At 41.4% G+C, this 15,083-nt stretch overlaps 1 protein-coding gene across 1 annotated transcript; it reads right to left on the bottom strand.

Moving 5' to 3' along the window:
* Positions 1 to 255: 255 nt before the first annotated feature.
* Positions 256 to 14,633, bottom strand: LOC116317354 (protein FAM83F-like). Its single transcript, XM_031736068.2, has 5 exons — positions 14,000 to 14,633; positions 7,972 to 8,139; positions 3,914 to 4,035; positions 2,169 to 2,893; positions 256 to 2,010 (listed from the first exon to the last, which is right to left on the bottom strand). Exons 1-5 carry the CDS (start codon positions 14,474 to 14,476, stop codon positions 1,970 to 1,972), a joined length of 1,533 nt encoding a protein of 510 aa, XP_031591928.1. The 5' UTR covers positions 14,477 to 14,633; the 3' UTR covers positions 256 to 1,969.
* Positions 14,634 to 15,083: the final 450 nt, after the last annotated feature.

Here is a 15,083-nt window from a genome sequence, read left to right as displayed (position 1 = left end):
AGTGGTTAGCAAACGCTAACCAATAAGCAAAGGGAGAAGCAATGGCGGCACCCAGCGGACGGGTTATGTAATGCAGTCATCATTTTTTGCCCCCTCATCTTAACCCTGTCACATGTCATTGTAGATGACTTTTTGTGAGTTTTTTTAAACTTCTGCATCATTTATAAGTCATAAACTGCAACAACAGCAATAATATATGGATGTATATGCATATATGTATACAAAATTAAAAACAAATTGCAGATGTAGCAAAAATATTGTATGGAAATATTTTTATTTTTTCAGAAGGTTCAATAAAGACTCAATTTCTCAATTTGCAAAAACTAAAAATAAAATTTTCTGGCAATTATTTCATGGTTCAGACTTTGAAAGGACAAATGATAGTAGTACTTGCGCATCACCACTAGAGGGAGGTGCACTCAAATTTATGCCTGGCAGTCGTTCACATAATTTACACATTCCAGTTTTTATTTATGCACACTTTGATGCTTTTCTGTATTATTGTATTGGATTGCGGGGGGTGAATAAAAGGCTATATTTATTACAGAGTTCCAATATAAAACAAAAAGTAAGTATGTAATATTTAAACTGTAATCCGGGCATAAAATCATTTATTGTCTAACAATACCCTGCTTTGGGCCGAGCATGAGTGGCTATCAACCTGAACTGTGGCCTGCATTGTGAAGCAGGATTTCATAAGTTCAGCGTCCACCCTGGGTTTTCTGTACTATGAAAATGCTTCTCTTCTTACTGGGGTATACTGCCATAGTAACCTAACCTAACTTGCAGCTGGACTAGAGATTATTACAGGTATGAAATCACCGCTTTCTGAACAATCCGTTCCATATTCATTCCTGGAAGATCCTGCAGAGCGTCTGTGCATGGATTGTAGGAGTGTCTGACGTTTTTCAGTTTCCCCAAAAGGCAGTAAGAAATATAAATTATTAAACACAAATTTATTCCTTGTTTTTTGTTTGTTTGTTTGTTTGTGTTGGCTGCAAACATTTTCACAACTATTTCACTGTGCTAAAGTGGGACACCTATTTGTAGTGGGCGTTGCATGTAGTCAAAGTCAGATTCACTTAATGACAGAGCTGTGATACTTGTGTGTTAACTCACACTGGTGCCAGCTTTCTTTCCTTGATTCAAATAGGCTAAACTTTATTAATACTGCAGCTCTCTTCCACTCATACTGAACTATTTCAAGCACACAAACGTCCATACAGAACATTTAATACTGAACTACTGTACACAGCTTTTGATTTAACACGTGATCACACTGCTGCTTTGTCTGTAGCAGCTGTGCTGCTTTGAGCCTCTATCATGTGCTTAACCTTCTCATATTTTATCTGCTGCTGTGTTGCAGTACTTATCCATCTGATTGGTGAGATGCAGTCAGCACCAACATCTTCATGCAAACGTTCGTGTGAAAGCATATCTTGGTTACCGATTTCAGGGTAATTGGATCTATGTAATGGAAAGACACCATGGTTATGCTGAACTCGCTTCGTAGTGCATGGCTGAGGTGAACGTGTGTGGTTAAGAGCGATAAATAACCCCATATCTGGTGGGATTTAAATTTCCCACTGTGTTACATTTGGAATGTAAAGACAACTTTTGACAACTTAGATGATTTCTTTCACTCTTTCACAGACAGGCTTCTCACTTTGATCCACCTAAAAGTATACATTCAGTGGCCAGAAGAGAAGAACCTGAAAGCTAACAGTGTTCAAAGCAAAACAGGATGAAAGTGCTCATAACAAAATCTCTTATTAACCCAATCTGCATTCTAACATATCATATAACACTTAAAACTCATTTATTGTACATTTGGCACCAAACAACAAAATGACTTTATCTCATCTCTCTGTGAGATGCTGGGTAAAATTCTTCAGCACAATTAAATGTGATGTTAATGTTCATGTGACTAAAGTCATTGTGTGTGACTCTTCTGTGGAGATGGGCAACTTCAGCTCACTTTACACCTTCCTTTATGTTGACTTTTTAAACCTGTCAGGAAAAAGAAAATAGAGAAATGATTACATTATCTCCTCGGACCTCTTGACATCACTCAGGTTAGATTACAGGTTATAATTCATTGGATTAAAATGTGTTCATTGTAGGTTAAATCTTCATATACTTTATATAAGCTAATATTCGTGACTTACTCATATTGTCATGTGCGGCATTGACAGTTTGCTCAGACATTGATTTCCGTCCCAGTCTAGACGGCTTCTTACTAACTTTGGATGGTGATAACACAACCACTTCGCAGTTATCCTCATTCTCCTCATCCTGTTTAGTTTCTGGGGGTACAGGTTCTGTGTTAACAGGAAGTTTATTCTGGGATTTCCTCTTAAAAAGTTTCTGCCTTAGTGTGGGCCGGCTTTTTATGTCTGAATTGACTCCATTTTTCCTCTTGAAGCTTTCGCCTAGGGATTCTGCCGGCAGCGGACTCAACTGATCCATCTTCTCACTGCTGGCCAATCGTGGGCTCCCTGAATCTGCCTCCTCGGGAACCTCAGCCAGACCTAAACCCCTCTTGGGTTCTTGCAGAGATCCTGCTGGACGGGGAGTATCCCCAAAAGCTAGTGCGTATTTAGGATTGTAAAATTTGTGTGCAGGGACCTGGATTTCATTATTCCGTGAATCCCCTAAGCTAACCTGGAAGCGGGATGTGGTTGCTGCTAATGGCGGGCGTTTGGTGCTCGGTTTAGAGCGAACTGTGGAGGCCACGTGGGCAGCAGGAGGGCTGACGTGAAACTCTTTGTAGAGGTTCATTTTCTCAGAGATGGCATACAGCTCACGGAAGTCCCTGTCAAAGAAGTCGACTGGCTGTCCCGTCATCACAGTAATCATGTTTCGGTCCATGCGCGATGTACACCAGGAGAAGCTGGGAGGACACAGCGTTAACAGTTATGAACGAGCATATTCAGGACACCCTCACTGGTCCACTACTTTTATGGGAAATCTTGGCATCTCTAGCACAACAAGCAGGTATCAAACAGACCACATTTCTATGGCTTTGATCATTATTTTTCTGAGTAAAAGCATTAGCAGTAGCATTAGCATGCTACCAGAATAATGTTAGTTGGTGACCTTTTTAGTCGAGGCTAAAATATTTAAACAACTGCTAAATGTACTCCCCTAAAATGAGGCTAGCATAACAAGGGGTCTATAGAGATAATCTACAAAAGTCCAAACACTTGTCTAAATCCTACATATAATTTAGCAGTAGCTATCAATGGAGTCTGTCATAACAGCTACATTCTGCCCTCAGGCTAGAAAAGACCAGCCTCAACGATAACACAGCAAATGACCTACACAGGCGTGGATCACAGCCCAAAGACAGACACATTAGATGAATATGTGGTTGTCCATTTCTCTGCCTCAGCCCTGTGATGGGTTTTGCCCTGAGACAGTTTGGAATATATCTATAAAAATCAAAAGTAAATCAGCCTGCATTTAGAAAAGCAGATAAACAGGTTAGCTTCATGTCTCCTCTGACCAGATCGCGCTACACTTGGTGCTTTGTTAGACTTTAATGCAGCACGATATGCCTCAGTGCACGTAATGGCACAATGAGGCCACTAAAATGTTAAGCGTGCATCGTTACAAGAATGGGCGCAGCTACAACTTCCAATTAAGAGACACAAGCATGTCTTTACAGTACGTCTTAAAATAGAATTAACACGAATGGCATCAGAATGACTATTGCTCTTTTAAAAGAGAAAGTGAAGAATCATATCCAAGTATGATAAAAGTATTCAGGCAGTCTGAGTCTTTCAGTCACATGATTTGACAAAAGCAACCAAAGTATCAGTCTCAAATCTTATACACAGCGGCAGATAAAATTATTTAAACTCGGATTATTAAGAGTTAATGGAACATAACATAGGGTAGGGCTCCTCACCTGTAGGAACCATAAACAACTTTGTCCCCGTCTACCAGCATGTATTTGTTACAGAGTGAACCAGGCAGCCTGCCAAACGACAAATTGAAGCCAGTTCCCTGAAGTGTTCTGGCTCTGATGTTCTGCAACGACACAGGGTCACGATGAGGATGAGAACATCACCAACAATGTCAAGACGCAGGCAGTTTAACAATCTTTATGATGGAAGCAGCACATAGTTTGATTTTTACAGCCATAATCTTAAAAATCAGTCCACCCAAACCTCCTACTGGCTGCCTATGAAATATATGGCTCAGCAATCCCAGCAACTGATTCAATCACACAGTCTTTAAGCAAGTGATAAGATTTTTTTTACTACTATTGGCCAATCAGGTTTGAGAGATCTTTCACCACATCCAGATATACAATCAGCTGAAGAGGAAGATGGGGCCATATCAGCTGATGGTTAATCGTAAAACCACTGGGGAGTGACGATTTAGCTTTTTAAATTTGATCTCCATTTATAATCACACTGTAATTATTGATCAGCACAAGAAACCAGTTACGTCTTGATACAGATTGAAGTGTATTATCGAGTTAACTCCTGGCTACACCTCAACCCCAAAAATGATTGGCAGTTGTCTCCTACAGTTAAATATGAAGGATTTATGGATACACAGCATGGATACACTTGATCGCTCTACAACAGGTGACCTTTCCAATTCTGTTACTGATTTTGTGTGAATCCATGACATAAGTGGAAACCATTAATAATTTAACTAATGGGACACTTCTATGTATAACTGCTTTAATGCAGTGGTGAAAATAGCATGTCAGATTTGGTGATTTCATTACTAGGATGGGTGTTATTTTGTATCTGTGTTCACACAGTTACCTCTTTGATGATAGCGCTGATGCGCTTTGAAATTCTGCATCAGTAATTAAATCTGATTTTTCTGTGATGTCGCCGTCATTTATATCAAAGTAAAGTGGGATTAAAAGATGGTTATTGGTTGTGACATGAATTATTGAGTTGAAAAAAATTATCGAGTTAATTTATCCAGAAAAAAACCAAACACAAAAACAACAATTATTAATAGTACTGTTACAAACGAACCAATAAAACAATCCATAACCCTCTGAATGACTGAACCTAAACAAGAAGATGCAACTCTTTAAAATAAACTCAGATTATGAGGTTATTATTTTTCTCTGCACGGCTGATATACTGTCTAAACCAGGGGTAGGCAACCTTTCTGATGGCGAGTGCCATTTAAAATTTCCTCAGAAGTCAGTGTGCCATATGATTGCATTAGCAATAAATTTAATAACGCTCTATATTAACAGTTACACATTATATAGAACCACTTTATAGAATTATATTTGTTTGCAAATGTTGGCAGCGATCAGCGAATAGTTATCAGCTATTTTGAAACAAAAAAAAGACACTTTTTATTCATACCAAGAACTCCATAACAGCAAATGAACTGTACAACAGAAAATACAAATGCTATTTATGGTCTCCTCACAACAATGATAAGAAAAATAAACTGGGCCAATATGGTATGTTTGTTAATACAGAGACACAGGTCTCCGAGTGTCCAACATTCAGACAGCTACCTGAGGACACTCATGTGAGAGAAAATCTGCTCACACAGATATGTAGAGCCAAATACTGTCAATAAGGCCTCTGCAATGTTCTGAAGACAGTTAAACTTGTCAGGTAGTGATGTCCAGCAGGTGAAAATGCAAGCTCCATGAACACGCACAGCTGTAGATTCCAGCTGCTTCGATGTCGCATTAACTGGCATTAACCCAGCCAGTTAATGCGAGACAAATCTAGTGGTCGGGGATGAGTTCCTGCCCCAAGTGGAGGAGTTCAAGTATCTCGGGGTCTTGTTCGCGAGTGATGGGAGAAGGGAGCCGGAGATCGACAGACGGATTGGTGCTGCGGCTGCAGTGATGCGGACGCTGCACCGGTCCGTCGTGGTGAAGAGGGAGCTGAGTGTAAAAGCGAAGCTCTCAATTTACCGGTCGATCTACGTCCCGACCCTCACCTATGGCCACGAGCTGTGGGTAGTGACCGAAAGAACGAGATCGCGGATACAAGCGGCAGAAATGAGCTTCCTCCGAAGGGTGGCTGGCCTCTCCCTTAGAGATAGGGTGAGAAGTTCGGCCATCCGGGAGGGGCTCAGAGTAGAGCCGCTGCTCCTCCACATCGAAAGGAGCCAGTTGAGGTGGTTCGGGCATCTGACAAGGATGCCCCTGGGCGCCTCCTGGGTGAGGTGTTCGGGCATGTCCCACCGGGAGGAGGCCCAGGGCAGACCCAGGACGCGCTGGAGAGATTATATCTCTCGGCTGGCCTGGGAACGCCTTTGGTGTTCCCCGGATGAGCTGGAGGAGGTGGCTGGGGAGAGGAGGTCTGGGCTTCTCTGCTTAGGCTGCTGCCCCCATGACCCGACTTCGGATAAAGCGGATGAGGATGGATGGATGGATGGATGGATGGAAATCTAGCTGCTCATTAAAGATTTCTGGTTTGATCAGAAAATAAAACATTGGTCCATACACCTGAAAGTCCCAAAATGCATTGTGTCTCAAGTCTATGGATGCATTTTGACTAAAGACCGCCCCCAGATATTAAAGCCATAAAGCCTTTGAATGAAAAAACAACGCTGTTGTGACAGTGATGTACACTGTCTTGTTGGTAAATGTATGATTTCTATTCATTTTACGTCAGATAAAAACTTTGGTTGTAAGCTTCAGATAATTATTTAATAACAGCCAGACATTTTAAATGAGAATAAGAAAGTATTTCTTTGTGCCCCCCTTTCCCTGTTAATGCCCTACCTGGCCCCCTGGCAAAACTTTGCTAGACCTGCACAGTTACCAGCTGTCAGCTACGTAGAAAAGGATCCTGATGTTATTTGTCTCTCAGAAACAGTTCATAACTTCAACTCATTCATGTCACCTAAAAGGTAAAGCTGTTTCTCCATCACCTGTTCAGCTCTGATGAGTCAGTAAGGACATCTCCTGGTTTCATCTTCATGTTTCCCTCTCACCAGATATCCAAACCGATATCATGACCAGCAGCTTTACAGCTGTGGCTCCAGCAAACATCAGCTGATACTAGAAATTAATATTAAATAAATTCTAACAACAGCTGATCAAGCTTAAACGTGCTGCTGTTGTTTAGCGCGACATCAGCTGGTTTCCTCTTTCTGGCGCAAAGTGGGCGATAAACAAACAAGAGAGAAAAACTGATCAGCTGATCATTGATCAGTTTCATGATTGAAGTAGCAACAGGAGAGAGAGGGGAGAGAATGAGAGGAGAAGAAGAGGCAGCTGTGCAGCAAAGACACAATAACTCCAGCTTTGTGTCTTTTTCCATCCTGGCTGAAGTACGGGACAAACTGTGTTCCTTCTCAGCTCAACACGAAACGCGTAATAATTTCTCTGAATGCAGGACGATTCCGTTTGTACGGGACGGTTGGCAACTTTACTAACTAACCTTATGAATAAAATAAAGTTCACTATCAATAAAATCATAGCACCCGCCCAGCAGTATATAAATTCCGTCATGCTAGCTAGTACGCAGTACGAGTTATTGTAACTGACTGTAAAAAGTCAGCACAACGAAAATAAACTCCACCTAAACTTGGTTTATATCTGACCCAGATAGACTGCAGGTCATTAACTTCTTACCTGAAGTTTAGTTCACCTGACGCTCCGACCGGCGGCTGCCTCGTGTCTCTCCTCCTGCCTCCCCTTCCCTCATCCACCTGCTGGCCTCCACCACTTGTTAATTTTACTGAATCTGTGGAAGCTCCGCCATAGCCACCACCAAACAACTGAGTTATTTTTACACACCGACCAGCGTCTGGCCAGTCCACCACCAAAAAAAATCAAAAAATCAAAAAAAAAATCATCGGGCCACCGAGCAAATGCCCGGTATGCCCGATGGCCAGTCCAGCTATGGTCGTGCGTGCCATCAGTTAACCCTTCGCGTGCCAACGGTGGCACGCGTGCCTAGGGTTGCCGACCCCTGGTCTAAAAGTATATCAGCTGATATACTGTCTTACCCGAAGGTGTTGTGAGCCAATCTGCAGCCTGGAGCACATATCCAGGAAGTGCGGCACACCTTGCTCATCCAACAAAATGTAAACAGGGACCATGCGACGTGACGCTGCATCCATCAGGTCCTGTAGGATGTGGATATCCGTGAGGATGTCCATTACTATGGCGATCACCTGCAGGAGAAATAAGCATTAGTACTTTATATCCAATACCCGAAAGTCCTGTGTTCGATTCCAACGGCCAGCCGGCTGGGGTGTTTCAGTGTGGAGATTGGTGGTTCTCCCCGTGACTGTGAGGAAAACTGATGATTCTAAATTGGCTGTAGGGGTGAATGTGAGCGTGAACATTTGTCTGTCTCTTTGTGTTATAGACTTCCATCCTGTCACAGGTTTTTTTGAATCCCTTACAGCACTTTAAATAAATAACCTAACTTGGCAGAAACAAACATGAACACACAGCACCAACAAGTCAGCAACACAGAGAGAAAAAAAGCGTTGCAACATTTGAGAAACCTGAATCTCAGCTTAGGTTCACTGTCAGGTACCTCCATGTTACCTCTCTATAGGAGGATAGAAAAAAAATCTATACACTGCTTCAGGGCAGAATGACTCCAACTAACCTAACAAAGGAACCATGAGTTGAAGCTAATCTGTCTAGCTGAAGCACTTTGCCACCTGTTAATACACCAACCTTGAGGGCACCGCTGGGCCTTATGAAAGAGTCTTAGCTGCTAGTCCAATAAGAGTGGGGGACGCCACTGTGTTATCCTTCTGCTGTGTTCCACTCAGGCTGACAGATCACACAGATAAAACCTTGTAACACCAAAATAAGATCATCTGGGGAATTTAGGTCTGTCACTGTCCCATAAAGCTCTTTCTGTTCTGTGAGTGCGCTGGAATTAGTCGAGGTTTACACTTCAGTTTTACCAAAGAAAGAGAATCCTCACAGCCAGTGGTTGGATAGGCAAAACAGGGCCGTATTAAAATGACAGCTTACTGATACAAACACATTCTTCCATATCAGCCTGAACATTGCAGTACGTCCTGACAGAAGACCTATCCTCTAAACCACCTTGTGACTAGTACAGAATCACAAAAATCTTGTTCTTCAACATGTTCTGTCATGTTTGCCCACAGCGACAGCGTGCTCTTCAACTGGAAATAGTTTTAGAAATTAAAACAAGCTGAACAGTGGATTTATTAATAGCACAATTTTTCTACGTTTCTCTAATGGGTTTCAAGTGACATTCAATGGTCACATGTTGTTGTTATTTGCCATGTTCTTTATTGTAGGGTGTATGGAGAGCATTGGGGTAACTACTGCCTTGCAATTGTTTCAATTGATTCATTTGATATGATATATAAATCTTTTGGTTTACGTTGCCTGCACAGGACTATGAAGACAGGACTAAGCATGCATTTATTATTGTTGTTGTTGCAGGTGTGACAGTGAAATTCTTGGCAGCTTACCATCACATAAAACCCACATAGTGTAGACAACAAGCTGTAACTAGCTAGTTTACTGTGCAGAGGGCATTTTCTTCTCTGACAGGTCACAGCATGAATTGTTAACACAGTCATTTAATCTGACATTGTGCTTACAGATATATTCCTATTCTTAAGGCTGATCTAGGAATAAAAGTGAAAAAGCCACTTAAGACAATTAACTGCTTTGTGCTCAACACAATTTGGAAATGTCTTGCTTAGGCTAAATTCTGAAAGTGGTCAAATGCTGCATATGATGCAAAAAAGTGTAAGTGTTACCAAAAGGCCACCTGACATCTGCATATCAATCATTAAAGGGTGTCTTTTTATGTAAAACATGGCCAAATAATGAAGTCCACGTATGTGCAAGTATAATCACTGTGAGCTCAGGCTTCAGAGCGCTCAATGTTTATCCAACCCTGACTTTTCTGTGCTTGTGAAAGGAGGAGCGCGTAAACCTTCTTAAGTACAATAATAAATCATGCTCTCTCTATATATACTCTTTAACAACAAAGAATACAGAAACCAGCTGTCTCTAAGCCGAGTTTCTCATATTGTGGATTAACAAAAACTCCAGTTGAAGATGGTGGAGGGCTGTGGGTAACTTGTTAGCAGCAAGCAGACTTTAACAGTGTTGCCGTCACTGAGAGAAAGAACAAACAGAAAAAAGGGACACATAACAGAACACTCATAATTTTCTAGCAAAAACAATTTTTTTAGTGATCTTCATGATGGTAGAAACCAGCAAATCTGGTTTCCTCTTCTTTGTGTTAGTTCCTTTCACTATAAAAGTCCTTGACATGTACACATTGTGATTGTTGTACATATCATGGTTTGCAGAAGTGTGTCAAAACTTGAAAACTAATTTTATATATTTACCTTTGATCTCAGTTATAAAAAGGACAATTTCCTTTAAAAAAAATATTTTCTTGTTAGCCTATAATTAAAACAGAAAATGATATTCCTCTTATCAAATAAAACTTGTTTTGGTAAAGAACATTTGTGAAGCTGATTTTGTCATCTGTGCACTATTTGGATGAAGTACATATAAGAAAAAAAATGAAACTGAGTAAGTATCAGTAAGGTGTGAAAAGTGAATACAATATTATTTTGTAATGGCACTGTCGCATTAAACATAGTTTAATTTAATGGAGGAAAAAATGCACACACACAAACACAAAGAGAGAAGACAGAGTACTGCAATAGAAAAAAAACCCCCAACAACTAACAGTTCATTTTAAAAAAAAAGTCTAAATAATTACAACAGTGTACATTTCACACTTATATCTATGAGAACATGATATACAGAAAAAACAAACAGGTTTTCAGCTAATGACCTTGTGTCGGTGTGAAGAGGTCTCCAGGATACCACCAACTACAGAAGACCATCCCCCACACTGTGGAGAACCGTCAACTAACAGGGGACCTACATGTGTTTATGGCAGGTTTAACAATCCTACTTTCACACCCTTCAGCCTCTCCAGCCACATCACACAACCAACTCCCCCATGCCAACCCCTCACCCACGCTTTCTAACACCTGAACAACTCATGAGACAAGAAGGACACCAGCCCCAAACTGTGTGTCTCCCTCCGGCCTCAAAGTCTGCACTGACCAGCTAGCCCCCATCTTTACTCTGGCCTTAAACAGATCCCTGGAGCTGTATGTAGTCCCCTGCTGTTTCAAGCACTCCAGTCATCGCTGTCTCCAAGAAACCCCCTATAAGTTGGTTAAATGACTGTAGAGCTGTCGTCCTGGTGTTGGCATACCTGCAGACATCACAACCCCACAAGTCGACTTTCTGCTGTTTGCTTTCCAGTCAAACAGGTCAGTGGACAATACCATCAATATACCATCATCCCTGTGGTAAGTGAATTGTGGAAAGTGAATCTGTCAGTGGAGACTAACATCACTGCAGACCCATCACACCCTGAACACAACGTGTTCCAACTCCTGCCCTCTGGTAGGTGCAACACAGCACTGTACACCAAAACAACCAGACATCTGCGTGTATATTATACAATAGCCCTTATTCCATAATTTATTCCACACATATGAATATGTCTGTGTCATGGTGCTGTTGTCTGCCCTGCCTGTTCTGTTTACACTGCGAGCAAGAAAAAAAGTGGAGCCTAATTTCTTGTACGTGTACACAAACTTGGCCGTTAAAGCCAATTATGATGCTGCCTCTGACAAATCAGTACAAGATGATCACTGTTGAGTTATATTTATGGGAAAAACACATAAAGGCACCATACACACAAAACACAAGTTTTATGTAAAGTCCACACAGCCCAAGGGAGGGCAAAAAAAGAGACATGGTCCTTTCAAACATGAATGGACATGTTAGGTGCAAGGCAGGGTGGAGAGTATGGAAATGTTTATTATTTGACTGTTTCGTCGTCCTTGAAAAGCAAAGTCATGGAAAAAATGTCTCTTTAAATCTGCAACAAATGTTCCTCTGTTAGGCAGAAAAAAGCCTGGTGTTTCCACTCATGGTCTCACGACAGAAAAATGCTGAGCCAACCTGAAAGCTCAACAGCAGAGATACAGGCTGAGACTTGAGGACAGTTAGGAATCAAAGCTAGAACATCATCATCCCATCAGATAGAAAAATGAAAAAAATCACTAAAACAAATAAAAAACAAAAACTAAATCACTGTTTGCATGCAAACACGTTAGTACTTGAAGAACTGGTTGATCAACATGTGTTATCTTGAATGCTTTTATTGTAAGAATAGCTGCTTGTCTTTTTTATGTACTTTTTGCTCATGTACACCAATCCTAAAGCACCTACTGTTTAACTGTTTGTCTTCTTGATCTGCCAAGTTTGGGAAACACCCAAAGGTCGTGTTGGCAAATTGTGAAAAGAGGGAGTAAACTACTAAACAATGTCTTACGTTATCAAGTAGGTAGAGCAACCAGGAAACAAGGTAGTGTGTCATTCAGTTAAAAAGCATTCAAGTCTGTCAAGAGCAGAGATCCTGTTTTTACTACCTCCACCTGATCTGTACCCAGGAAGAAGGAAAGGGGTGGTGTGAAAAGGAAAGACCGGGAATTTCAAAGAAAAGCTGAGAAAAGTTGCACAATTCACAAAACCCAGAACGAGTATGTGACATGTTCCTGCAGCCCTCCCTGACCCACTTTTAAAGAGAAATACTAAGGAAGCGAGAGCATAGCAGAGCCTGCATTGTAGCCTGAGCACGGAACAGATGACTCAGCGTAGATCCGGCAACCTATGAGCAAACATGACTATCACCAACTCACATTTAAAGACCCACTTCAAGCCTTCAGTTGCTATGTGAGGAGCTATTAATCACTCAAACTGGTGTTCACCCCTCCCTGACCCCTGTGCAGCTAGCTCTACGGGACACTGCAGAGAGCAGCAGCCTTGCAGTTGTATCAAAGTACAAAAAAAGAGCGTGGACAGTGGTTTCACATTTCTTTTCCGGGCTTGAGTTTCATGATTCTGAGCCCTCATTTTAAATAAAAGCTTTAAAGTTTCCCACACTGTGCCTGTTTAACTGGAACAAATTCCTGCAGTCTATCTAATGAAAAACATACACAAGTGCTGGAGGTTGTTAGAGCACCCTGGATTCATTTGTTACACAGTTACTACCTATGTTGGTGTATGTATTATTGTATTATTATTATTATCAATTTAGCATTAGCTACTGCCATTCACAGCAAACAATGACCTGCACTATTCTCGCCCCCCACCTATTATTTATTTTTAGCTCATCAGTCTCATTTGGGTATTTTGGTATGCTCATAGTTTGCAAGCCAAATTATCTTTTTAAAAGAAAAAAAACTAACTAAAAGAAAAAATAAATCATGCCTACAAAACACCCACTCTTGCTCCTCCACTTTAGGCTGTATTCCATCACCGCCATCAGCGCACCTGTCCAAATATCGACAGTAGTGATACCTATCTTGTTATTGGCTATAGATCGATGCCATGTTTCTATCCTAAGTTCAGTATGTAGCCAACTGAATTGTGTTTAATTCATAGTTTTGGGGGAAATGTAAAAAGAAAAAAAACACATGTAAAAAATGTGTGAATCTTTTGTGTTGATCAGCACACCTATTTTATTTATAGCCTAAAGCACATGTAAACAAAAAAAGTGGCCCAAAGTGCTTTAGAGATGCATTTACATCCAGATCTAAAAAAACAAAAACACTTTGGTCATTACTATAATGACAGCTCTCATATTGATACATTGCTCTTCACTACATGTTCAATGTTCAAAGTATCGGTATTGATATCAGCCCTGTGGTTACTCGGTATCTGATCGATACCAACATTTGCAGCATTGGACAACTGTCTTCTGACAGGCAATTAATCTTTACCGACTAACTACCTATTAGCAGAAATGTGATTAATTGTCGTAAATGTACTCCACATTTTTAGTATTGCCCATGTTACTGGTTGTATTTAAAGTACTATCATAGACTAACATAAGACTATGATCGTTATGAATTTATAAGGACACCCGTTATTAGCCATAAAAGTTTTTTAAACAGGTTGAATCGGACCCACACTCCTCACCTTGCTAGCCTCTTGGATGAGCCGTCGCACCACCTCCTTAATGTGCGGTCCGTTGTCTTTGGGCGGGTGTGTGTGCACGGAAACCCGGGTCACCCCTTTGAAATAAGCCCCGTTGGGCCACCCGATATCCAGCGGTGGCACCTCTGTGTCCGACATCTGGGGCCAGTAGGTGGAGTGGACCCCTGAATCCGCGTCGGTGCCGGTGGCGCCCTGCTCCGACCTGGAGGTGGATGCCTTGCTGTCATCCCCTGAGTCGTACGGCCTGAAAGTATTCGTTAACAGCTTGACTTCCCTGGCAGACAGAAAGTCCTTCATTTTGTCCTCCTTAAGTCTTGTTTTGAAGGCGCCATCGCCCTCCTTTAGCAGCAGTTCAATAGCGGCTCTCTGCTCTTCACTGTAGTAAAACTCCGGCTTGGTCTCGGGGACTTTGACTCCTATGCGCCCGTCCTCCATAACCGTGAGCTGGGATTCGGCCATGGTGGCTTTAGCGGTTAGAACCAATAAAGCTCAGAAACTTTCTTAACCCCGAGCAGGGTTTCCTGAGTGACACCTACATACAGGTAGACTGCAATAAAGCTGGGAAACTTTTCTCACCTGACCGGGAGTGACGAGATTGAGCTGAGACTTCACTTGCCGCTGGAATAATGAATTCGACGCACTGCGATGGGCGTTAACTTCTGTAAAAACCTTTGTGTAACTTTCGTTTTGGAATTTTCATTTTGGAAGCTCAAATCATACCAAAACAGATCCAGAGTCTTAGAAATGAATATGATTAATAATATACATTTTTACATTAAAAAGTGAGGATGAAAGGATTTCTGCTTTCAGTCAGATTGACCAAATTACACACAGACATTGAATGCAGCATGTTTGTCCTGAGAGCTATAGAAACACGTACTCTGAAGCTATTGGGAGTTTTCTTTCCTTTCTTACCAGCCTTGATGAGGTCAGCCCAGGTAATAAACCGAACAAACACGCACTTTATATGTGGCCCAAACAAGATAAGCAGTGTCATATGTCCTAAATAAAGTGAAACAAATTCTAGGGTCTGTTTTGAGAATGTCTAAAACACATTTGTGTTGTT

Source organism: Oreochromis aureus, linkage group 6, assembly GCF_013358895.1.
Source record: "Oreochromis aureus strain Israel breed Guangdong linkage group 6, ZZ_aureus, whole genome shotgun sequence".
In the NCBI taxonomy this organism is placed as follows: Eukaryota; Metazoa; Chordata; class Actinopteri; order Cichliformes; family Cichlidae; genus Oreochromis; species Oreochromis aureus.
The sequence above is the reverse complement of the archived record's forward strand: the minus strand, read 5'-3'. Positions and strand labels throughout refer to the sequence as shown.